At 34.8% G+C, this 27,064-nt stretch overlaps 1 protein-coding gene across 9 annotated transcripts in view; it reads right to left on the reverse strand.

Annotated features, from left to right (window-relative positions):
* Positions 1–27,064, reverse strand: part of Pka-C1 (Protein kinase, cAMP-dependent, catalytic subunit 1) — a 972,169-nt gene that overhangs the window by 223,048 nt on the left and 722,057 nt on the right. For 6 of the 9 annotated variants that reach the window (XM_067096267.1, XM_067096266.1, XM_067096268.1 and 3 more), the window contains exon 1: positions 9,145–11,379. The exons of the other annotated variants lie outside the window; for them this stretch is intronic. In XM_067096267.1, the coding sequence (XP_066952368.1) occupies positions 9,145–9,748 (604 nt within the window). In that variant the 5' untranslated portion in view covers positions 9,749–11,379. Of the gene's footprint in view, positions 1–9,144; positions 11,380–27,064 lie in introns of those variants that run through there. 9 annotated transcript variants of the gene reach the window in all.

Genomic DNA, 27,064 nt, shown 5'->3' on the forward strand with positions numbered 1-27,064 from the left:
GAGAAAACCGGTCGCAACAACCACAAAGAGATCAGATTCAGCAATATTCCGTGACAAGAAAGCCGCAAAACTTTCGCAAGGGAAAGCATTTCATAAGAAATTTCCGAGACGAACCAAACCACCTGGAATTTTTACCCGAGAAGACGAGAATTTTATCATGTCTTCTAGATAAATAATTCGAGAATCCTCCTCGCAACAAGTGAAAAATGCGCCGAGGTTTCTTCGACGCAATCGAGTTTTCTGTACAGCGTATAATCAACGCCACCGAAAACAGATCTATCTTTCGGTGGTCTCGGTATAATGCTGTAGGAGCCGCGTTCCATGAAACTTTAACTACGACCCGGTTGTGGCGTGTCCTATATCGTTGCCAGATGAACGATTATGGATAAATTTAACCTTAAATAAAATCAAAACTACTGAGGCTAGAGGGCTGCAATTTGGTATGTTTGGTGATTGGAGGGTGGATGACCAACATACCAATTTGCAGTCCTCTAGCCTCTGTAGTTTTCAAGATCTGAGGGCGGACAGAAAAAGTGCGGACAGAATAAAGTGCGGACGGACAGACAAAGCCGGCACAATAATTTTCTTTCACAGAAAACTAAAAAAAAAAAAAGGCCCAGGTCAATGAACTATTTTCCATGACTACAACTATTATGCGAGACTCCATAATAAATAAATATAAATATCAAAAGGGCAATTTGTGCACACACACACACACACGAATCAAGCGAACACCTATATTGCAAACAGGTTCAGCTTTAAAGCTGCAACGATGAGACGGCAATTTCTGTTGCATCTCTTAATTCATCCCTTAATTGCCTGCAATTTGGACTTTTCACATCTTATTAACCAGGCTTCACGACTGGGCTCAATATGTTATTAAAAGTGGGCATAGATAATTGCCAGCATAATCTTTCCCTAAAGTTGCCAAGTCATCCACGTGGAGAAAAGTTTTCAGGAATTATAATTCATCTAGGCCTCTCTCTCTCTCTCTCTCTCTCTCTCTCTCTCTCTCTCTCACACACACAAACACATATATAATACACACACACACACACACACACACACACACACATATATATATATATATATTATGTAAAGACATCGTGTTCTAGTGGCAATGTTGAGAATACTTCTCTCTCTCTCTCTCTCTCTCTCTCTCTCTCTCTCTCTCTCTCTTTCTCTCTCTCTCTCTCTCTCTCTCTCTGAAATCACACACACAAATATACATATGAAATTATATATATATATATATATATATATATATATATATATATATATATATATATATATATATATATATATATCATATAAAGACATCGCGTTCTAGTGGCAATGTTAAGAATAATTCATTCTCTCTCTCTCTCTCTCTCTCTCTCTCTCTCTCTCTCTCTCTCTCTCTCTCTCTCTCTCTCTCTCTCCCCTTATTTTCTCTTATTATTGACTCTGCCCCACTTCTGTTTCTAGCCATTTATTAAATTTCTTGGACGACATAATGACGACAAAAAGCAAGGGATTGAAATAGCTTCAAAACCCCTAAAAAGAAAACAAAAATATTGAAATATCTTCAAAACCTTTTGAAAAGAAACAAAAATATTGAAACAGCTTCAAAACCCTTTTGAAAAGAAACAAAAATACTTCTTGGAAAGTAAACATTTCTATAATGACACGAAGAAAACATGGCCTCTACGCTTCTCAGCGACTGAAAAATCCACAAACCATGGAAATGCTTCGTGCTAACTTAAGCAAACAAATCAATGAATAAATTAAAAATACTAACTTAAGCAAATAAATTAATGAATAAATAAAAAAAAATATGATAAAAAGGAATACAAACCAACCTTGATCTCAAAGTCATTTAACTCACTGAATGGCCAGTCATGTCTCATGTCCCTAAAACGTGGCAAAAATACGATTTCTTACAATTTCGCTTTCAGCTGCAATCTCTCTCTCTCTCTCTCTCTCTCTCTCTCTCTCTCTCTCTCTCTCTCTCTCTCTATAACACTTAACCGAAAGAAAATGCGTTTCACGTTTAAAATATTTAACTTGGCACGCACTGATCAATTCATTAACTCATTCATTCATCCAAGATTTATGGTCAGACCACCTTGATACCTCTTTCAACACGGCTCCAAATGAGCAAGGCGTAACTCACTCAGAAACCAATAATAATATTCTAATTACCCGCAGCCCACTTCCTGCTCCTCTGCACCTTAATGCTGTTGACACTGGCTCCACGACAAAGATAAGATTCATTATCTAAGAAAACAGTGTCACACTTAAATCACAGATGGCACAAGATAGTTTACGCTTCCGGAAGCACCAACAGAAGACTTGTTCTTTTCCAGTGAAGGATTTAATATATTTAGGTGTGGAATATTGCATTCTGTCCAAAGGCCAACCGCTGGGACTTAAACGGTCATTCAGCACTGATGAAAAATTGAGATTAGAAAGGTTTTAAAGGTGTAACAGGAAGAAAACTTCGCTGTTACACTATGAATCAACTGTTAGGAGATGGTTAGGAAAGTAAGATGGAAGAAGGGATAAAGAACGGAGGTACATTAAAAGGAACGAAAGGGGTTGCAGCTAGGGGCCGAAGGGACGCTGAAAAGAACCTCAATCAATGCCTACAGTGCACCGCATGAGGTGCACTGACGGCACTAAACCCCTACGGGATAAGCAAGTTCTGCGATTTAATAGAGAATAGTAGAACGCAGTCTTTATAAACGCAATTCTAAATTCAGCTTTTGTTATTTTGTATAAAGTATTTACCAGTCACTGCTTGCTGTAGTCACAATCACCGCACCGGCAGACAGAAATTCCGAGCACAGAGTGACAGACAGTATTTAAAACAATTTGTCAACTTTTTCATACGACACAATACTTAAAATCAATTTATCAACTTTTTTCATGGGACACAGTACTTAAAACTAATTTATCAACTTTTTTCATACGACATAGTATTTAAAACCAATTTATCAACTTTTTTCATACGACACAGCATTTAAAACAAATTTATCAATTTTTTTTCAAACGACACAGTACTTAAAACCAATTTATCAACTTTTTCATAAGACATTATTTAAAACCAATTTATTAACTTTTTTCAAGTGACAGTATTTAAAACCAATTTATCAACTTTTTTCATGCGACAGTATTTAAAACCAATTTATCAAATTTTTTCATACGACACAGTATTTAAAACCAATTTATCACCTTTTTTCGTGCTACACATTATTTAAAACCAATCTATCAACTTGTTTCATGAGACACAGTATTTAAAACCAATTTATCAACTTTTTCATATGACCCAGTATTTAAAAACAATCTATCAACTTTTTTCATACGACAAGGCATTTAAAACCAATTTAGCAATTTCTTTTTCATACGACACAGCACAGCATTAAAAGCAATTTATCAACTTTTATCATACGACACAGTATTTAAAACCAGTTTATCAACTTTTTTTTTCATACGACACAGTATTTAAAACCAGTTTATTAACTGTTTTCATGCGACACAGTATTTAAAACCAATCTATCAGCTTTTTCAGGCTACACAGTATTTAAAACCAGTTTATCAACTTTTTCATGCAAAACTATTTAAATCCAATTTATCAACTTTTTCATACGACACAATATTTAAATCAATCTATCAACTTGTTTCATGTGACTCAGTATTTAAAATCAAATCTTTTTATCAACACATTTCAATTTATCAACTCTTGCAACACGAATTTAAAACCAATCTATCAACTTTTTCATGCGACACATATTTAAAACCAATTTATCAACTTTTGCAGCAAGAATTTAAAACCAACTTATCTACTTTTTCATACGACACAGTATTTAAAACCAATTTATTAACTTTTTTTCAGTGCCTAAATAAAACGTTGCTATATTTTCTCGTGGCCACAATGTAGAATATATTTAATGCACAACAACACGGCAAAAGTTCAATGACTTCAACAACGATCAATAAATTACGCAGCGACCTGATTTACATATATTCTTAAAAAGATTCAACGTTTACTTTATATCAAAGCAACCAATGAGAATAATAATAGAGTAACTTACTCTTTGAGTAAAGAGGCAAAATATGATAATGAACACAAAGGGCAAGTTTGCCAAGTGTGACAATTCATACAAATGAAATCATAACCAGAGGGTGAAGCTAATATTGGAACTCGTAAGTGGATGGGAATATATATATATATATATATATATATATATATATATATATATATATATATATATATATATATATATATATATATATATATATATATATATATATATATATATATATATATATATATATATATATATATATAATATATATATACATACACATATAAATATAAATATATATATATATATATATATATATATATATATATATATATATATATATATATATATATATATATATATATATAATTATATAAGCAAACAGTAACTAAAGCCCAAACAAAAAAAAAATAGCAACACATTAAAATAATAAACATTGAAAATATAAAGCTAAAAGACGAAACTAAATAGTAAGAAGAAAAAAAAGGAAAACTAAAAGAAACAAGACTAAAACGTTAGGAAAGGAAAGCAATAAACTATAGACATGAAAAAACAAATTCCCTCCACAAATATTTCCCCAAATTTTTTAAGATTGTCTTTATTTATTTTTTAAGACTGTTTTTTTTGGGCTGAAACTACATCATTACCATGATTTGCTTTTGTTGTACCTATTATTATTATTATTATTATTATTATTATTATTATTATTATTATTATTATTATTATTATTATAATGAGCTTCAGAAAAGCATTTGATAACTATAAAGGCAAAATGCCAAACTAAAATTGAGAGAGAGAGAGAGAGAGAGAGAGAGAGAGAGAGAGAGAGAGAGAGAGAGAGAGAGAGAGAGAGAGAGAGAGAGAGAGAGAGAGATCCCCGAATCCAAAGAAGCAACATTTCTCAACCAGTCCCTTTAGTGACGGAGCAAATAAAATTATCAACGCACTGTTCAACTTCAGATTATAAAATAACCAACTTCAGATTATGATTACGATTATCACAGACCTCGCCAAACAGCTGTTGCTTTTGTTGCTCGCTCTTCGGCAAAAGTCAAAAGTCCTTACCACCTTCACGCCTATGAATTGTTGCAATTACTTTTTAGTGGGCTATAAGTCCTTTTGGAGGTCACAAGAAACAGATGGTAAATAGGGCCTACAAAAATAGCATTTCGAGTAATGCGATTTATTCAACGACGAAAATGTTAATAGTAAAATAATAATAATGTATAATAAAAATACACAATTATATAGTAAATTATATTACTGTGTAAAATAAACAAGCTTGCTTATTTTACATAGTATTATAGTTTACTATATAATAGTGATTTTTTTCAAGAGATTGTTAATTTCTTGTAATAATAATAATAATAATAATAATAATAATAATAATAATAATAATAATAATAATTTAATAATAATAATAATAATAATAATAATAATATTATACATCAAAAGCAAATATACGGGAATAAAATAGTTTTAGCAAGAAAAATAAAATGACAATCTTAAAAAATCTCAAAAAAATACTTCCTAAAGAAACACCAATAAATAAATAAAAACAAACAAATAAGAGATTTATTTGTACATATATAAATTAATTGATAAATAAACAAAATATCTATTCGTACACAAATGGACACAAACAAGAGACTACCCACGAAGGGGACTGGTTGCACTCGCAACATTTCAGAGCAGGTAACAGAAACTCAAGTCAAGTACAATTTGCAAAGGGTGCAGGAAAATCAGCTCTTGCGTAAGAAGAGCAACTCTAAATACTCGATAACCTCTATAAAATGAACATAAACGCCACGTGAAAGTACCTAGCTCGTTGTCCCGGAATCAACGTAAATACAGTGAATGGGAAAAATACCCAGGAAAGAAACCAAATGATAAATAAGATCCTTGAAAAAAAAAAAAGCAGTTTATGTAAACACAACTTTTTTAATGAATTTGAGAAAAAATTGTATGGGTTGCCATGGTTACCAAATTTTTAATCTAATGTCCCAGAAAAAAAACAGCAGTTTGAGTAAGGTACTTTTTAAAAAATCGAGAAAAAATTGTACGAGTTGCTATGGCTACCCAAATTTTAATCTGCCAATAATACAACTATACAATCTCAAATCTCACGTTAAGATATCTCAACTTCCTTTAATAAATGTTGAAAAAATTGTACCAGTTGCTATGGCTATCCAAATTTTAACCTGCCTGTGGTTAATGTATAAAATCCCATATTTCACGTAAGATATCCCGCCCATGGCCAAGGAGACAAGGTCTACCCAATGGGGCGGAGTTGCCTCCCACCTGGGGTAACTACGTGGGCGATGACGTATCTTAGAGGTACCCACTCATTACCACAATCCACCTGCTGACGCAATAAGGAGGTAGACAAAACTCCGCCTACATGGGGGGTTTGGGGGGAAGTGAGCAAACATTGTCTCTCTTGACCTTGACCTCGCCTATCTTTTAAAATGGCCACGCGTAATTTTCACAAGGCAAATGCAAAGGGAAGATAGAAATTCAGTCTCCGGATTCTGGAGAGAGACAAAATTCAGGAAAAAATTTTTAACAAGAAGACTTCGTGTTGCATCTGAGTTGCGGATAAAACGAGTGAATGGACGTATTTTCGAATAATATTAGTTTTCTAGATTACGTAATCAAAGGATCAAGATCACTGGAACAGCAGCTAAAAATCTAGAACATTCACAGTTATAAATCTAGAACCTAAAGTTACAAATCTAGAACCTACACTGATGCACCCTTTAAATAAATATTATAAAAAATATAATAACAATGTTATAATAACTGTCATAATATGTTCAATGTTTTAATAAATAAATGTCATGATAAATACAGCAGCATTCAAAACTGTCTCGATGCAGAGTTCATAAATAAAAACAAAGATTTTAACTTTTTATTATAGGAGAAAACCCACAATTAACACAAAAGGGGTTAACATGCGTCTAAACAATCCTTTCTACGCTCTGACAAAACAGGTACACACACTTGAAAAGTTGGTTATTAGCACCAACTCTCATGCGATTGGAACTTCAGAAGTTCAAACGAAGGTGCAATACATTAATACCCTAATAATGTTCTCATTGCATTTTAATACAATTTTATCTGTTGGTTAATTTATTAATTTTTTATTATAAATTGGGTTTCTTCTTTCTGTATTTCCCTTTACCTCCTCTTACTTCTTCCTATTGAACAATAATATTCTTTGGAAGCTTGAATTTCAAGTCAATGGCCCCTTTGGTGGGCTTGTTCCATATGAATAGGTTTCATCTTCTGTATAATAATAATAATAATAATAATAATAATAATAATAATAATAATAATAATAACTGAATAATAATAATAATAATAATAAAAGCTGACAAAACAAGTATATTTGCTACAATATCACTATAACAAAAACAGTAACAAGTAATGCAAGTATTTTCCAGTGACAATAAAAAACATCCCAGTAAATCGATTCAACAGAAATTTTTTTTTTCGATTGGCAAATAATTTTTTTTCGATTTAACAGTAAAAAAAATTAAGAAATTAAAAAAATCGATTCAACAGAAATTATAAAAAAATCGATTCAACAGAAATATTAAAAAAATCGATTCAACATAAATAAAAAAAAACATCCTTTTGCATTAAAAGGTCTATAACACGAATTTTAATACCCAATGTAATGCTGATAACGTTAAAAAAATATGTCTCTTCGGTAAGTCAAGCAACATAATTACCCTGAAAACCAAAACGCCATGCAGCTCCCCCTCCCCACCGCCCCTCCTTCTTCCTCTTAACCGACCCGAATTCGAACCCGATCCGAGTAATGGAAACCGCCAGGCTCTTCATAACATCACGAACCCTTCCGTGAACAAAAAAAAAACTCTCCCTAGACAGAGAACAGTTTCCCGGGACCTCGTTAATGCAGACATCTGCGCGGAACCGGTTTCCAAAACAGCCGAGAAGTTCACGGAGGCGACTTAGAAAAAATATTACAAAATTAAAAAATTAAATAAAAAAATACTTTTATGGCTTCCAAGGGACACACCTTGAAAAAAATTAAATTAAAAATTAAATAAAAAAAATACTTTCATGGCTTCCATGGGACACAGTGTACCTTGAAAAAAATCAAAAATTAAAAATTAAATGAAAAAATACTTTTATGGCTTCCAAGCGACACAGTGTACCTTGAAAAAAAATTGAAAAATTAAATAAAAACACTTTCATGGCTTCCAAGTGACACTGCACATTATAAAAAAAAAAAAAAATAAAAAATAAAAAATTTAAAAATTAAATAAAAACACTTTCATGGCTTCCAAGTGACACAGACCACCTTGAAACAAAATTAAAAATAAAAAATTAAATAAAAAAAGAACTTTCATGGCTTCCAATGGACACAGTGCACCTTTGGAAAAAAAAAACAAGTTGCTTGAAATGCAATCCGATACAAGCAAACGTCCCCTCCTCTAAGCTTAATGCAACGCAAAACCAGTTTTAATGCTCTTCCTCTATTCAGTTCTCCTTAGACAGCGTCCACGTCTCTATAAATTCCTTGAAGAAGTTGCTTGCAAGCAATGGAATCTGATCCAAAAAAAGAGCAACTTTGTTTATGCGCTCTGACAATCAACTTTGTTTTGCGCTCATTACAATAAGCCTTTCTTTTTCGATCCTTCAAAAATTTTGTTTCTTGTAATAAACACCATAATACTCTTTGGGAGGTTGAATTTCAAAGTCAATGGACCCTATGGTGGGCTTGTTCCATATTAATAGGGTTCAACTTCTCAATAATTTCTGAATAATATGGTTTAATATTTCTTTGTTTAACAAGCCAAGATGCAATGCATTACAACCATAATACAATTCTCCCTGTATTTTAATAATTTACTTACATTTGTATGTATGTATTTGTGTGTTTATATATATATATATATATATATATATATATATATATATATATATATATATATATATATATATATATATCATATATACATACAAATACATATACAATATGAATATACACATACATATACATACACACAAACAAACCAACGAAGCGAAAACATTGAATTACCGTTGTTCTTGTCATCCTCCAATTCCTCAGCGTCGCTGGCGTCGTCGTCATCTCCGCTGTCGTCCGAATCCTCGTACCGATGAGCCTTCCTCCTGTTGGGCAACAGCTTCGAAGGGCGAATGGCCCCCGGCATCACATTCATCCCCTCCCTCTGGCGCATCTGAGGGGCGCCGCCCCCGGAGGAATCCCTCGGAGAACGCCCCTCGTCATCACCACCCTCGTCTTCGTAGTCGTCCTCGTCCGTGTCTCCGAACTCGTACCCGTCGTACAGGTCGTACTCCTCGGATTCCCCGTCGGAGTTGTCCTCGCGGTCGTCGTTCTTCCGCAGTATGACCGCCGACGGCTCCACGACGTCGGCGAGTTCCCCTTCCCTGGGGCGGCAGACGGCGATGCCCGAGTCGTGCCCCGCGGCGTTGCTGTGGTCGTCATCGTCATCATCGTCGTCGTCGTCGTCAGAGGCTTCGTCGGAATCGGAGCCGTAGCAGGGGGCGATGCAGAGGACCACGGCGTCCTCGGAGCAGTCGTCCTCGTTGCCGGAATCCCAGCAGTGGGAGGGAATCGTCAGGGAGACTGTCTCCTCCTCGAGTCCTGCTTTGCCTTCCATCTTTACGAAAGATCAACCAGAACGTTTTCACTCCACGTAAATTGTGCCGTAAAACCAAATGGTTTCACTCCACTAAAATTCTAAACTGGATCACAAAGCCAAACGTTTTCGTTCTATGTGAATTGTACCATAAAACCAGACGTTTTCACTCCACAGAAATTCTGAACTGTACCAAAAAACCAAAAGTTTTCAATTCTACGTTTTCGCTCGTTTCACTCACTAAAATTGTACGTTTTCGTTCCATAAGACGTTTCCACTCAGCAAACGTTTTTCACTGTAAATTTGTATCATAAAGCCAAACGTTGTCACTGTATGCAAATTGTATCATAAAGCCAAACGTTTTCTTTCTACGAAAATTCTATCATAAGACCAAACGCTTTCCCTTTATGCAAGTCGTATCATAAAACCAAACGTTGTCAATCTACGCAGATTCCACCACAAAACCAGACGTTTTCACTCTACGCAGATTCTATCACAAAACCAAACTTTTCACTCCATGTCAATTGTATCAAAGGTTTTCACTCAAGTTATGCCCACCGTCGTCGTCGGCTCTTCCTTAAATCTATCCTGTATTCCACCTCACCCCTTCCATTTGTAATTTATTATCAGTGTCTCCTCCACACACATCGTTATTTGTCCACAAAGGAACTGAACTTGAATCAAGACTCGAGACGAATTACGGAAACCACAAGGCCACACGTGAAACCAATTTGGTGTAGGGAGAAAGAAGCACGGGCGAACAACGTTTACACTTCCAACAACTGTAGGAAACGGTCTTCCTTTTCAATCTTTCGTCGAAAGGCTTTAAGGTTTTTCTTTAAATATACACTCTTCTTCGCCTCAAGCTTCTTGCTTCCTTTTGGATTAAGACCGTGCCCCGTCTAGATGCAGGTAGAGACCAGCTGATACTAGACCCGTAAACACGACGTCGCCTCACAAGAGAGACATCCACCACCCCACTTTGGGCCACCAAGACTACTATACCCTGGCACCCTTGAAGATACTACTTGCTCACCCATCACCTGTCGAATGGGACACCTGCTCTCTCTCTCTCTCTCTCTCTCTCTCTCTCTCTCTCTCTCTCTCTCTCTTTATTCTCTCTTTAAAAAATATATAATATAAATATTCTTGGCTAATATACGACAACGACACAAGACATCCACACTTTTACGGCCAATGTAAATGTATGGACACGCCCCTTTCAAAACCTCTTGTTAGAAAGGTGCTGCTCAACCCACTTCGGTGTTTTGTTTTCTATCTTCCTCACTTCCATCAGAACTTCTGGTGTTTTGGAATCACAGGTAGCTTCTATATCTATATTCTATACGGCGTCTGTCCCAGGATAATGGGACTGCGATTATATATACTCTACAAAAAGGAATGTTTGTTTGAGTTCGATAACTCGTGTATCTACTTCCCTCCTTCTCCTTCTGTGTCCCACAGACGAAGTTCTAGATGAACTGCGCGAAAAGGCAGGTTAACGGACACTGCTCAGATCACAGCAGGTGACACCGTTCTACAACAATCGCCGAAACACACACGTACAGATGCACGTACACATGACACCAACTCGGTGGCACCGATACCCTTCCTTCCTTCCTTCCTACCCCGTGGCACCACCGGGTATTACTACTAACTACCTGTAACAACCTTCCCTGAAGTCCATCGTGCGATGAACATGCGAAAGCCTTTCAGACACGGTCTCACTTCTGGCATCGACTGGCACTTGGCAGTAAGTTTGCGAGAGAGAGAGAGAGAGAGAGAGAGAGAGAGAGAGAGAGAGAGAGAGGGGAGAGAGAGAGAAGAAGGGGAAGGGATACTGCAATGGCATTTCTAAACAATGCTGTAACAGTGCATGACATGAGGAACGCAAATGACATATTTGACAGCCTCTAAACATCAGGCGAGAGTCGATGCTTATCTTATATTTCCCTTACGCATAATATTCCACTATAATTGAACTCTATACATATATGGTGATTATAAAATTACACACATACCAGTAAGTTAAAAAGCTCTGTTATAACACTGCATATACACACAGCAAAACAACATCCAATGAAAAAAAAACCAAGTACAGTCGGAAACAAAAATTCCTCCCCCCCAAAAAATTCCACTCGAAGCTGACTACCTGAAATCTATTGACCACTCCAAGCGCTGAACATAAATCGACAGCATTTAGATCATAGCGCGCCTTCCGACAGCTCGCGAGAGTTCTAAAGCGGAATGATGCTAAAAAGATCGTAAAAAGATGAAAACTTTTAAATAAGAAAAACCTGCATAAAATCGCGGATCACACGTGTAAAGGAGAAAAATCTAATGGTGCCTGGCACTTAGCGGGATCTTAGCGAGGATTTGGCACTCCTTACGCCCTGACTGGATGGAATAACTCGACGAAACTAAGCGCCACTACCAGGACTCTCTCTCTCTCTCTCTCTCTCTCTCTCTCTCTCTCTCTCTCTCTCTCTCTCTCTCTCTCTGTGTGTGTGTGTGTGTGTGTGTGTGTGAGGCAAAAGAGGGAGAATCCTATTTATCTGTTTGTGTTCTCTCTCTCTCTCAAGGAAAATAGGGAGAATCCTATTTACCTGTTCGCGTTCCCCTCTGTGTGTGTGTGTGTGTGTGTGTGAGGGAAAAGGGAGAAAGATGGAGACTCTCTGAGGAAAAGAGGAGAATAATATTTATCTGCTTGTGTTCTCTCTCTCTCTCTCTCTCTCTCTCTCTCTCTCTCTCTCTCTCTCTCTCTCTCTCTCTCTCTGAGGAAAAGAGGGAAATTCCTATTTGCCTGTTCGTGTTCTCTCTCTCTCTCTCTCTCTCTCTCTCTGAGAGGAAAGAAGGAAAATCCTATTTACATGTTCACATCATCGTTTCCCCTCTCGAGAATTTTTTGAGAGAGGGGAAAACCAAGATGCGAACAGGTAAACAGAGTTTTCTCTCTCTCTCTCTCTCTCTCTCTCTCTCTCTCTCTCTCTCTCTCTCTCTCTCTGTGTCAGAGGGAAAATTCTATTTACACGTTATCATCATCCTTTCCCCTCTCTCTCTCTCTCTCTCTCTCTCTCTCTCTCTCTCTCTTCCTTCCTTTCGACATCGACAACAAACACCCAGTCGACAAGACGTCGACGCAGTACGACACCTCATTGTCGACACAAGCATAAAACGAGAGTGAAGTTTCAGTGGGGGGAGGGAGAGGGGGAGGGATCTTTTCACCCCATATTTACGGGACACGAGAGAGAGAGAGAGAGAGATATGTATTTCAAGCGTATGTCAGTGTCTTGTGGTTGTCGGTTTTGCAAATTTCACAACGTATGTCTAAAGTGTCTTGTGGCTGTCAAATAAAGGCTACATATGACATAATATATATATATATATATATATATATATATATATATATATATATATATATATATATATATATATATATATATATATATATATATATATATGTATATATGAATTTTATCTCATCACCGTGATCTATATATATATATATATATATATATATATATACAAATGCCGTTTATATATCATATATATATATATATATAAATAACATATATATATATACAAACCATAATATATATATAGTTGATAAGAATATATTTATATAACTATATATACAAACATTAAGCTACAAATGCCGTTTAATATTCAATGCTATTTCTGAAGTAAACCAAAGGAGAATTATAGTTGATAAGAACTCATAACTATAACGTTTGATTTATATATATATATAATTATATATATATATATATATATATATATATATATATGAATATATATATATATATATATATATATATATATATATATATATATATATACATATATACATATATTATTTCTGAAATGGACATTATTTATACATATATAAATATATATGTATATATATACTGTACATATATATATATATATATATAATTTTATATATATATATAATGTATATATATATACATATATACATAAATATATATCAGTATATACATAACTATTATGAAATTACACGTTCCCTAATAACTGTGGTAACATGACTGATAGGATTCTAACAAGTTCCCTCGAGCTACACACAATTGCTTTAAATATAAAACAATACCTTTCCACTTCCAAAATACAAGAGGTGAATTGAACAAATCCCTTTTGAAAAAATAAATGCGAACTACAACGAGGAAGAACACACACAATATAGGAAAAATAACCAGAGAGAAACCTGAATGCCAAAACTGGCACCAGGCTTTGTTTACGAGACAAAACGATATTAATCAATGCGATGCTTCTTTGACGTTTCAAGGAAGCAAGGGATATTGAAAGTAGAAAGGTTTGAATAATGTAACAGGAAAAAACCTCGCAGTTGAGCTTTGAAACAATTGTTAGGAGAGGGTGGACAGCAAGATGGAAGAAAGAGAATATGAATGGAGGTACAGTAAAAGGAATGAAAGGGGTTTACAGCAATATTACCCTTTTTTCCACATCAATTGTCTTGTCTCCAGATTACTGTATTCGATTCTTTAAATGTGCATATAATGGTTTTTCAGCGTTTATATTCACTATTCACGTGAATGAATGCATATAAACAATACATACATATATACATAAACATATGCATACAAACATACACTGCTCTAAAAATACTTCAAGTCCCACTCCTAACACTGGCAAATTCGACCATTTGCACTGAACATCTGACTAGTATAAAAAAAAAAATCATACGCATTAAATAACTATATTACATTAAAGCGCATATCATTTCAAACTCCAAAATAAAGCGTACATGCGTAATATGCACCTATTTTGCCTAGTTTACACAGCAGTTCATGCCCGGAATTGTTTGTGCACTTATCACCCTGAATAATGCTGGTTTGACGCTTGGCACTCGCCAACACGAGAGCAGAAGAACCGATCCAGCAGTTCTTTCGGGTAGAATAAATCTTGCTTAAGAGATAAGAATTCGTGAGGGACTCTGGTCAGGAGATTAACAAAAACATAAACAAACAAGGAAAAAATGCGCAAAAGTTTCTTTAGCGCAATCGAGTTTTCTGCGCGGCTTATAATCAAGGCCACTGAAAATAGATCTATCTTTCGGTGGTCTCGGTATAGTGCTGTATGAGTCGTGGCCCATGAAACTTTAACCACGGCACGGTAGTGGCCTGGCCTATATCGTTGCCAGACGCACCATTATGGCTAAATTTAACCTTAAATAAAATAAAAACTACTGAGGCTAGAGGGCTACAATTTGGTATGTTTGATGATTGAAGGGTAGATGATCAACATACCAATTTGCAGTTCTCTAGCCTCAGTGGTTTTCAAGATCTGAGGGCGGAGAGAAAAAGTGCGGACGGACAGACAAAGCCGGCACAATAGTTGTCTTGTACAGAAAACTCGAGAAAAACGGAAAAAAAAAGATAACACAAATGAAAGAACCAACTTAACAATAAAAATTTCATATAATCACATCTACTGGTGTAGACAATTTTCTGCAGGTAAAGTAAGGTCTTCCAATAATAATAATAATAATAATAATAATAATAATAATAATTTTAATAATAATGAGAAAATTTTATTAAAATTGAATTCAGCTGATGCAGCAATAACATTCAACAATACATGTTTGAAAGAGTGCCTACTATCTAAATAATAATAATAATAATAATAATAATAATAATAATAATAATAATAATAATAATAATAATAATAATAGTAAAATAAAAGTCTGTATACAAAGGGTGAATGTACTGTACTCAAAAGTATTGTGTTCCCTTATGACGACATCCAGAGTTGAGAGAGAGAGAGAGAGAGAGAGAGAGAGAGAGAGAGGAGAGAGCAATACACAAACTTCTTCTAGAAGAAGAGAGAGAGAGAGAGAGAGAGAGAGAGAGAGAGAGAGAGAGAGGCTGGCCGGAAGATGGAAGACCCTTTTCTGTTTACAAATAACCATTAGGGAAGGCGAGTGAGAACTTTCCTCTCATTCACTAATGATGAAAAATATTTGCTTGGGTTTAACTAATTAGAATCATAACTTTATTTTCAAATATCAGATTATTATTATTATTATTATTACATCATCATTCAGAAGATGAACCCTATCCATATGGAACAAGCCCACCACAGGGGCCACTGGCGTGTAATTCAAGATTCCAAAGAATATTATTGTCTTCATTAGACAGAAGTAACAGAAAGTAAAAGGAAATACAGTACATATATAAATATATATAATATTATATATAAATAAATATATATATATATATATATAAATATATATATATATAAGTACATAGCCTAAAGGAAATACATAATATATAAATATATATATATAAATATATATATATATATATATATATATATATACTTAAATACAATAACAATATATAAATAAATAAATATATCTAATTAATTTATAAAATATATATATATATATATATATATATATATATATATATAAATATAATATATGTTACACAGACACACACCTGCCTGTCATCGAAACTCAAAGACAAAAACAATTGTACATCTCCCAAGTCCTCCAACCGAATAATCTGGCTAAAATGAATTAGTAAGAATAGCGTACAGCAATACAAAGACCACGATGTTACCGAATCAGCTGCCTGTCGTCGGGACGCGAGGACAAAGCGACAATTACTTCGAAAACTGTAAAATCAGACAGGATTAAAAAAAACTAAAATCCAGAAAAAAATCAGAAGTCAAAGGACAGAAAGAAAAAGAGAGTCTGATGATCACAAAGGAATGACAAGGAGAGTTTAAAATACAGAAAGGAATGACAAACACTCTAAAATAAACAAAGGAATGAGAAGCTCTAAATTACAGAATGGAATGACATACAGTCTAAAATACAGAAAGGAATGACAGTCTAAAATACAGAGAGGAATGAAAAAGTCTAAAATACAAGAGGGAATGACACAGTCTAAAATACACAAAGGAATGACAAACAGTCTAAAATACACAGAGGAATGAAAAAGTCTAAAATACATACAGGAATGAAAAAGTCTAAAATACAGAAAGGAATACCAAAGAGTCTAAAAATATAAAAGGGAATGAAAGAGGCTCTCGAAATACAAAGAAAGGAATAATAAAAAAAAGCAAAAAAAATAATGTCCAAAAAACGAAGGCTAGAAGCAAGGAAAAAATAGAAAAAAACAAAATTACAACATACAGAAAGGAGCGACAAAGAATAAGCAAGCAAAAAAAAAAAAAAAAGAACGTCAAAAACCAAAAGCTAAAAGCAAGGAAACACGAGAGAGGAAAATGACAAAAACAAAAGAAAAGTACACCAACATGATCTGTAAACTCATGTACTTTATTCTGAGTACGGGTGTATCTTTTCGGGGCGTGAGGAGGAGGAGGAGGAGGAGGAGGAGGAGGAGGAGGAGGAGGAGGAGGAGGAGGAGGAGGAGGAGGAGGAGCTCTGAACGTGCTGCTAATCTTTGAGCAAGGACAGGCATTTGGACCTTTACACGTTTTAAGAGAGATTTCTGAAAAGTAACATTACAGTGATGGCCATTCCACTGCGAGCTGATATACCGAGCTATTTGTTATGACAAGGATTACACGTTTTAAGAGATTCCTGAAATACTAAAATTAACATTACAATAATAGGCATTCTACTTAAAACCCTAGGAGAGCTGTTAATCAGCTCAGTGGTCTGCTTAAACTAAGGTATACTTAAAACTGAGTTATGACAGGTTAGATCCTGGTCACTCTTCTGTTTTGAAAGACATTCCTTTTTATTGCACAGAATGTGTTATAAATAAAATACTGTAAATTTTATATTATATATATATATAATATAATATATATAACTATATATATATACATACATACATACATATATATATATTTATATATATATATATATATATATATATATATATATATATATATATATATATATATATATATATATACACACATAAATAAATCGTATCACTATTTAGTGGCAATGTCAGAACTTTCTTCGTTTGAGAAATTTCTTAAAATATAAAATACAACGGTAGTAGCCATTATACCCTTTGTTATGACAAGGATTAAATCCTATTCATTCTTCTGCTACGAATAACAGGCATATACTAACTCTCCTTTATATTGCAAAGTGTGTATGTATGTATGTATGTATGTATGTATGTATGTATGTATGTATGTATGTATGTATGTATGTATATATATATATATATATATATATATATATATATATATATATATATATATATATTTATTTTAATCCTTTGTAAATCGTTTCACTGTTTAATGGCAAAGTCCTACCCAAGTATAAATACCTTGCAAATCGCAGTAAATTGCAACCCGCTTCTTCTTCAGAAGAAGAAGAAAACACGGGATGCTGGGGAAGGCTATTTAAGTAATTGTTCCTTACATGCCCTTGAAACAGTACGCCACAACAAACAGCCCGACTATTTAAATGGATGCCTAGGTAATTCTCTCTCTCTCTCTCTCTCTCTCTCTCTCTCTCTCTCTCTCTCTCTCTCTCTCAAACTGGCTACGTATTTGAATGCTTGCAATATCGGTATTTTTTACTGGAATAGTTATTTGTATGCAAAAAATAAAAATTGTAATGCGAATATCTCTCTCTCTCTCTCTCTCTCTCTCTCTCTCTCTCTCTCTCTCTCTCTCTCTCTCTCTAACTGGCTACGTATTTGAATGCTTGCAATGTCGTTATCTGTTAATGAAATAGCCATTTGTATGCAAAAAAAAAAAATTGTAATGCCGTTGTTTTTAGAATCTCTCTCTCTCTCTCTCTCTCTCTCTCTCTCTCTCTCTCTCTCTCTCTCTCTCTCTCTCTCTCGTACTGGGTACTTATCTGAATGCTTACAATATCGTTATTTGTTACGGAGTATATGGCTATTTTTAAGCAAAAAATTTTGCAAAACTGTTATCTGTTTGTGGAGAGAGAGAGAGAGAGAGAAGAGAGAGAGAGAGAGAGAGAGAGAGAGAGAGAGAGAGAGAGAGGCAAAAAATACCAAGAATATTAGTGTCCATGAAACTGCCCAAAAGCTTTTATTTATTTAGGCGCCACATCAAAAGAATTCATGATAGATTTCGATAAGGCAGGACAATACAACTGTACAATAATAATAATAATAATAATAATAATAATAATAATAATAATAATAATAATAATAATAATAATAATAATAATAAGGGTAGTAGGAAATTAATTTTGGAAAAGAAAATCCATTCAATAACACAACTGAAATACAACTTATTTAATGAAAAAGGTCTAATTCATTTCAGTGGTAAAACCAAGTTAAGAGAATTTACCAGACTAGCTAAATGCACATCAGCAATCTTAATAATAATCTACAAGTTGTAAATGCAATATTGCTCTCTGGCGAAGAAGGCTCTTACAGAATTATAAATAGGAGAATTTTGTTTGTGTCTTTCTGTCAGTCTGTTTGTTTGACGTTTGTTTGTTTGTATATCACCACCTGGACTTCCCCATTTTACGTAAGGTACGCAAGCCAAGACCTACGCTCTTGAAAATAACTCTTGTATCCAGGGTAGAAAGGCAGTGGGTATAATGGCGTATCAAAAGCGTCATATTCTCTACCCATTTACCTAATGCAGCAATTTCAGCATATCAAGATGTTCTTCGGAGGTGAGAAATGATGTCAGTTTAGAAAATTTACCTAATGTTGCCATTTCACAAAATGTTATTTCACAAGATGTTCTTATGAAGTCAGTGTGCCTTAGATTACCCATTTTCCTAATGCAGCACATTTCACAGAATGTTCTTCGGAATAACACAAGTTTACCAATTTCCTTAATACTGGTAATTGAATTGCACTGAATGTAGAATTTAGGCCAAAGGCCCAGCACTGGGACCTATGAGATCATTCAACGCTGAAACGGAAACTGAGAGTAAAAAGGTTTGAAAGGTGTAACAGGAGGAAAACCTCAAAGCAGTTGCACAATGAATCAGTGTTAGGAGAGGGTTGGAAAGTAAGATGAAATAAAAGAATAAGAAAGGAGGTACAGTAAAAGGAACGAAAGGGGTTGCAGCTAGGGGCCGAAGGCATGTTCCAAAGAACCTTAAGTAATCACTACAGTGCGCCGCGTAAGGTGAACTGACGGCAATACCCCCGCCCCCTACGGGGTATATACTAGTAACGCATTGCCTCAGCCAAAATTTTTCATGGGTCAAAACCAGGAATCTCTGAACAGGTCAGCGAATGAACGTGTGTGTGTGTGTGTGTGTGTGTGTGTGTGTGTGTGTGTGTGTGTGTGTGTGTGTGTGCACAAAAGCGTTCTTAAGATCTTCCCTTCTGCCAACAATGCCCGACTTAAGCCTCTGATAATCCTTTTGCGTAGACTGGTGACTCTGTAGCCCGCAAAAACACCCAACAGGAGACGCCTTCGGAATCCTGCATCAAGGATCTGCCGGAGACACCGGAAATCCTGTACCCAAAACATGGGAGAGTGACAGCGGGTAAACAAAGAGTGAACGCTGGTGGATAATTGGGAATAACTGATGTTCATCTGTGAAGATAAAATAGTTTTAACCAAATCTGACAAATTGGAAAACACAGGACGCTGATATACTAAGATACGAATGACGAAAATATGATCCGTATTTTTTACAGCTTACAAATATTTACAATGAATGCATTCAAAACGATCAGTGTCTGAAGAAAATTAATATTTTTTTAACGTCTAATACCCCTTTCCATTAATGTTACTGCAATCAGAGTTACTTTCATATGATCCGTATTTTACAGCTTGCAAATGTAGACAGCAATTACAATCATTACGATCAGCGTATAAAAAAAATTAATTATTTCTACAATAATAGAATCAATTCTGGTTCCTCCTATCAAGATCTGAAGATTTAACACTGGTGGAAAAACTTCTGCATTACAACAGACAAGGCTCTGGCTATCAGCAATCTCTGAATTTTGATTTCACATTTCATACTGTCGGTGCTTTGAACAACACACCTTTTCCAAAGGTTTGGTAGATTAGCAATCTCTGAATTTTGATTCCACAGCTCCTACTGTCGGTGCTTTGGAAGACAAACCTTTTCAAGAGGTCTTGGTAGATTAGCAATATCTGAATTTTGATTTCACAGCTCCTACTGTCGGTGCTTTGGACGACAAAAACCTTTGCAGGGGGTCTTTGTAGATTTGCAGTCTCTGAATTTTGATTCCACAGCTCTTTGCTTTAGATTAGCAGATTAACAATATCTGAATTTTGATTTCTCAGCTCACACTGTTGGTGCTTTGGACGACAAAACCTTTCCCAGAAGTCTTGGTAGATAACCTGGGTACCTGAGGTTATTTATACACACACACTCCTATGTGCTTCTGACGCGTTTATGTGGCTGTTTATGTCACTGTCAGGTGTGACATACAAATCAACTGGCTAAAAAAAAAAAAAAAATAATAAAACGGTTGTGCCATTATCTTTCCATCTTACTCCTGACTGACTGGCTGCTTGCCATCGAACTCACCTATGGGGAAGGTTCATTTATACATTCTAAAGTAGTAAGGAGTAACTTTTTCATTATGGCAGTTCTAGACTTTCATGGACAATGAAGATAATATTCTCCAAACTGAAAAACTATTAAAATTTGGGGTTCAAACTGGCTTTTCTCCAGAACAATTTTTAGTAAAATATTGCTCTCACACAAAGCAGTCTGAGAGATTTTTAAGTAAAATATTGCTCTCTTTCAAAGCAGTCTGGAGAATTTCTAGTAAAACATTGCTCTCACACAAAGCAGTCTGAGAACAATTTTTAGTAAAATAATGCCCTCACACAAAGCAACCTGAGAAGAATTTTTAGTAAAATAATGCTCTCACACAAAGCAGTCTGAGAAGAATTTTTAGTAAAATATTTCTCTGGCACAAAGCAGTCTGACAAGAATTTTTAGTAAAATAATGCTCTCAGCGTTTGCAGTCCGTAGAAGATATTTTATAAAAACATTTCTCACATTCAAAAAAGCATTGTTGTCAATCAATTTTTTCAGTCTAGGAGAGTCAGCGTTTGAAAACTCCTAATTCAGGTTTCATTTATAAAACAACTTGATGTTGATAATTCAAAAATAAGCGTAAAACTTTCAATCAAATTTCTCATCAGCCTCTGATCGGAGAGATGAGTTTTCTAAAGAAACATCAAAACTCCTAATAAATCAGCTTTTAATTCTTCACTCGGTCTTGAACAATGACGATGATGTTGATAATAATGCAGACGAAAATAATTAAACTTTCTATATCATATTTCTTATCATATCTGATCGATATATATGATTATATATATATATTTCAATAAAGAAACATCAACCGCCTTGTAAATGGCATTGAACTCTCAGAGAGAGAGGAGCATTCATTTATTGAAAGACCTGCTATACGACCATTGACGATTTTTGGCAAAGTGGCCACGGGTAACAGGGTACCATTAGGAAGGAATCCCGCTCAAAATAAGCAACGGTTTACGTAAGGTGAGGAATACTGAACAACAATTCCTCTTCTCGGCTCCGGTGACACAAAATTCGCAAAAATCGCCAGTCGGAACAGCAATAAAAGCTTCAGGAAGTCGAAGAACATCAAATGATGCTAAGTCTTAAGCGCTTAATTTTCTCATGAAAATTAACTTGAATGTGGCCTTAAATACAGGTTCTATTGCTGTGCCGTTTTTTTTCTGTGTTCTGCCACTGAGCTGCAAAGCGCGTCCGGGCATACATACATACACACACACAAACATATATATTATATATACACAAATAGATTTATACATATTTTACATATGTCTATATACAGAATCTGGTACATTTTACAAATACATATAATACAATGCACACATACATATATATATTACACATATATATATATATATATATATTATATATATATATATATATATATATATATATATATATATAATACATAATCTAAATTTTATGTTCACAAAAAGTCAGCTAAATTAAAATTATTAAATGGAAAAAATATCAACTCAAAATTAATGTTGCTTCTAATACAAATGATTTATTTACATATCAGTATTATTTATCATTTGAAGCTGTCCTTTTCCCAAAGAGAACCTGATTATTGTTGAAAACTATTTATTATTTTTAAAGTAGAATCACTGAGCCTTGGTCTAAATACCATCACATATTTCCCTTTACCTCCTCTTCCTTCCTAATGAGCACCATATTCTTTGGAGGTTTCTTCTCATCTTCTGAATAATAATAATAATAATAATAATAATAATAATAATAATAATAATAATAATAATAATAATAATAAACTCTTGGAAGCTTGAATTTCAAGTCAATTGCCCCTTTGGTGGGCTTGTTCCATATGAATAGGGTTCATCTTCTGAAATATAATAATAATAATAATAATAATAATAATAATAATAATAATAATAATAATAATAATAATCTTTTGGCTTGAATTTCAAGTCAATTGCCCCTTTGGTGGGCTTGTTCCATATGAATAGGGTTCATCTGAATAATAATAATAATAATTAATAATAATAATAATAATAATAATAATAATAATAATAATAATAATAATAATAATAATAATAATCAATCAATCATCATCATCATCATCATCATCATCATCATCATCATAATAATGCGAGGGAACCCAATTCTTGAAGAAACAGCAAATCGACAAAAATTAAATCTGTCAGCCTGTCATAAACTAGTTACCTCTCTCTCTCTCTCTCTCTCTCTCTCTCTCTCTCTCTCTCTCTCTCTCTCTCTCTCCACCATGTGGCTATGTTTTGCCTCCCTGGACCAACAAAAATACAAAAGCGAAAAAATAAAATGAAATCAAAAGGGTAGCCAACTATTTTACGGTTACTGCCAAGGGGTGAGAACTAACAATCCCATCTTCTTGTCCCAGACAATCGGCCGTTAAGACAATCCCACCTCGATTGGCGCAATGCATTTTTTTATTTTTATTTTCCCACATTCGAATGTTATTCAACTACGGCAGAATTGGCACGACGGGCATATCGGAGCTGTACTTAGTCCCAAAAGAGCCGTTTATGTGAAAGTTGCATAACGAGGTACTCACTTCTTCTATGACTAATGCTTTGGTCCCCGCAGGTGGGAAAAATTCACCTGGACTAATGATATCCGACTGATTTCATTTTTACCAGTAAATCGAGAATACAGTTCATCCTTTATGCTAATCTCACTGACTGGTTTTAGTTTAAACCAAACTAGTTACCTAACGGGAAGAAATTGTTTTTTTTCGTCTAAGATTCGGCGCAAAGTTTTCTGTACAACCGCTACAGCGTATTCAGCGCAGATCTATCTTTCGGTTTCGTATAATACTGTATGCGCCACGACCCCGAAACTGTAACCACGGCCCTATGGTGGCGTATCCTCATATTGTTGCCACAACCGAAAACCTTATCTAGAAATAAAAACTTTGAGGCTGGCTGCATTTTGGTATGTTTGATGACTGGAGGGTGGATGATCCATACCAATTTGCACCATCTGCCTCAAGGGACCTGAGGGCAGACAAAAACAAGTGCGGAAGGACAGAATAAAGTGCGGACGGAGAGACAAAGCCGGCACAACAGTTTTCTTTTGCAGAAAACAAAAAAACTGACCAATTTCAACTCTGTGTGTAAATTCATCCTTTGTGCTAATTTCACTAACTGATTTTGGTTTAAGCTAAACTAGTTACCTAACAGGGTAAAAAAAAAATAGTGTTTTAATTTTTTCATTTTAAACCTACAGGAAGATGTCTACACAACAACAATTTTACAAAGTAAGAGGTCATGGTATGGGTATACATTTGTTTTATGAACACACATGCTGTAAATTCAAAGACTATAGATGCGCGAGTTGCTCTAAATTGGAAGACTGCAGTATCTGCAAAAATACAAAACTGAAAAAAATGGTAGATACTGCAGTTTTCCCTTCCCTTGCTACTGCTTTTGCAGATATTACAAATGGGACCCCTAAATGCTCGTGGAAAACATTGAAGAATCATTCTGAAACTGCAGTAACATGTGTATTTGTGTTTCACAAGCCCAATAGGTGGCATATCTCAATTTCGAAAATTCTGCAGATACTGCAGTTTTCCATTCTAGGGCAGAATGTATGCACGTAAACAGGAGACATTATATGAATAAAAAACAAACGCTAAGACTTATTTAAACGTACACACACACATATGTAATCAACTTTACATATCACACCACAAGAATCAAAAGGAAATTAACCGACCATTTTGAAACGAGTCCCAAAACCGGTTCTCAACACAGGTGGGGAACATCACATCAGCAGCAGCTGGCTCTGTCGAATGTCTACACTGAAGAGAGTCTAATATCACGCAAAATAAAATAAGAGCTTTTGGTGTAGCAGTAATTAAAAAAAAAATTACAAAGCATGCCTGGGGAAGGCGTTCTTCTTTTTCTTCTTCTTCTTTCTCGAAATAAACAAGGCAAGATGTAAACTCGCTAATAAGGGTCAAGTCTAACTTTTTTTTTTTTTTTTTAACAGTCTCGCCCTTGAAAAACAAGTAAAAACGCGCCGAAGAATTTTTTCTGCAGCGTATAATGCTGTATGTTTTCCTAACAGCGTATAATGCCCATGAAACTCTTAACCAGCAGCCCATGAAACTTTTCTGCCACGAGCACGGTGGTGGTTTGTGTTGTTGGCAGACAGCGGTGCCAGGCACGATCATGGCTAACTTTAACCTTAACTAAAATAAAAACTACTGAGGCTAGAGGGCTGCAATCTGGTACGTTTGATGATTGGAGGGTGGATGATCAACATACCAATTTGCAGCCCTCCAGCCTCGGTAGCTTTTAAAGATCTGTGCGGACGGACAGACAAAACCATCACATCAGTAGTTTTCTTTTACAGAAAACTAATGGCTTCTGGTGTGGCAGTAACTGCATAACTTCTGCAAAGCATGCCTGAGGAAGGCTGCTCCTTCTCGTCCTCCTCCTCCTCATTCTTCCCTTTCCTTCTTCTTCTTCTTCGTCTCCTCGTCGTCGTCGTCGTCGTCCTCCTCGTCCTCCTCCTCCTCCTACGTCGTCGTCTTCTTCTTCTGAGGAAGGCGGTTCCTCCTCCTCCCCCTTCTTTTTCTTCTTCTTCTTCTTCTCTTCTGCTTTCTCGAAATAAACGAGGCGAGATGTCTCCTAGCTGAAACTCGCTAATACGGGTCAAGTTTAACGGTTTTTTTTTTTTTTTTAAGACGGTCCCGCCCTTGAAAAAAAGGACACACTAAATCTATTTCGATTCTGTTTCTTGCAAGAGTCACAGACGCGAGCAAAGACCAGCGGAGAGAGAGAGAGAGAGAGAGAGAGAGAGAGAGAGAGAGAGTAAATCAATTAAACACCTCCCGTGATTTCGACAAGCCCACAGTGTATTGGCTGAGAAGTATTTTACTGCAGTCGACGAGATGCCAATGATCACAGATAAATCGTAAAAGGTGTTTTACGTCCCTTTGCGTGCCTTATCTACTAAACTAATTTCTCTCTCTCTCTCTCTCAGAATATAAAATAAGCCATTAGTATCGCCACAAGTTTCATACGCTCATTCTTATACAACTCTCCGCCACAGCCTAAAAGACAGAATTTATTATAATTTGTAAATGAATTTTACCATACCCACTGATTAAGTATATTAAAACAGTGGTTCTTATCGCACCTACTCAAAATTCATACCCGGTTCTTACAGAATGCCTCCGAATAATTCAAAATGTATTTAATATACATGTTATTTTTTATGCAAAAAAATAAAAATTAAATAAAACAAAATTTATTATTATTATTATTATTAGATTATTTTATTGTAGTATTATTATTATTATTATTGCCACAGCAGTGCTTTGCTATAGATAAACCTTTGTGAATGAACATTAAAAAAATTATTTTTTTATTATTACACACCATATCAACTTTGTATTTTAGCTTTTTCTTTTTATTTCAGCAATTCAAGGGGTATGACTGCTGATTTGAAAGGGTGCATCCATTGAAAGAACCACTGACATCAGACTGATTGATTGGGTCGAGACACGAAAATCGAGACGAATCTTCAATCATAATCAACTCCAATTTCCTTAAGCCTATAATGTAAAAGATATCTGGCTAATACTTTTGGTTTTTAAGACACCTTTTTCATAAGCGTTAGTTTTCTGGGGCGAATGACAGTTCTCGAATTATTAAGTAAAAAAAAATATGAAAATAAATATTTCTTAAATTAATCTTAAAAAAGTTTTGTATGTTTATTAGTATCATCCTGTAAAAGATTATATCCCAGCAACATAAATTAATAATAAAAAAAAACAGTTTTGTACGTTTACTTTCATTAGAAAATATTAAAAG

This window comes from Macrobrachium rosenbergii, chromosome 52, assembly GCF_040412425.1.
Source record: "Macrobrachium rosenbergii isolate ZJJX-2024 chromosome 52, ASM4041242v1, whole genome shotgun sequence".
NCBI classification, from domain to species: domain Eukaryota; kingdom Metazoa; phylum Arthropoda; class Malacostraca; order Decapoda; family Palaemonidae; genus Macrobrachium; species Macrobrachium rosenbergii.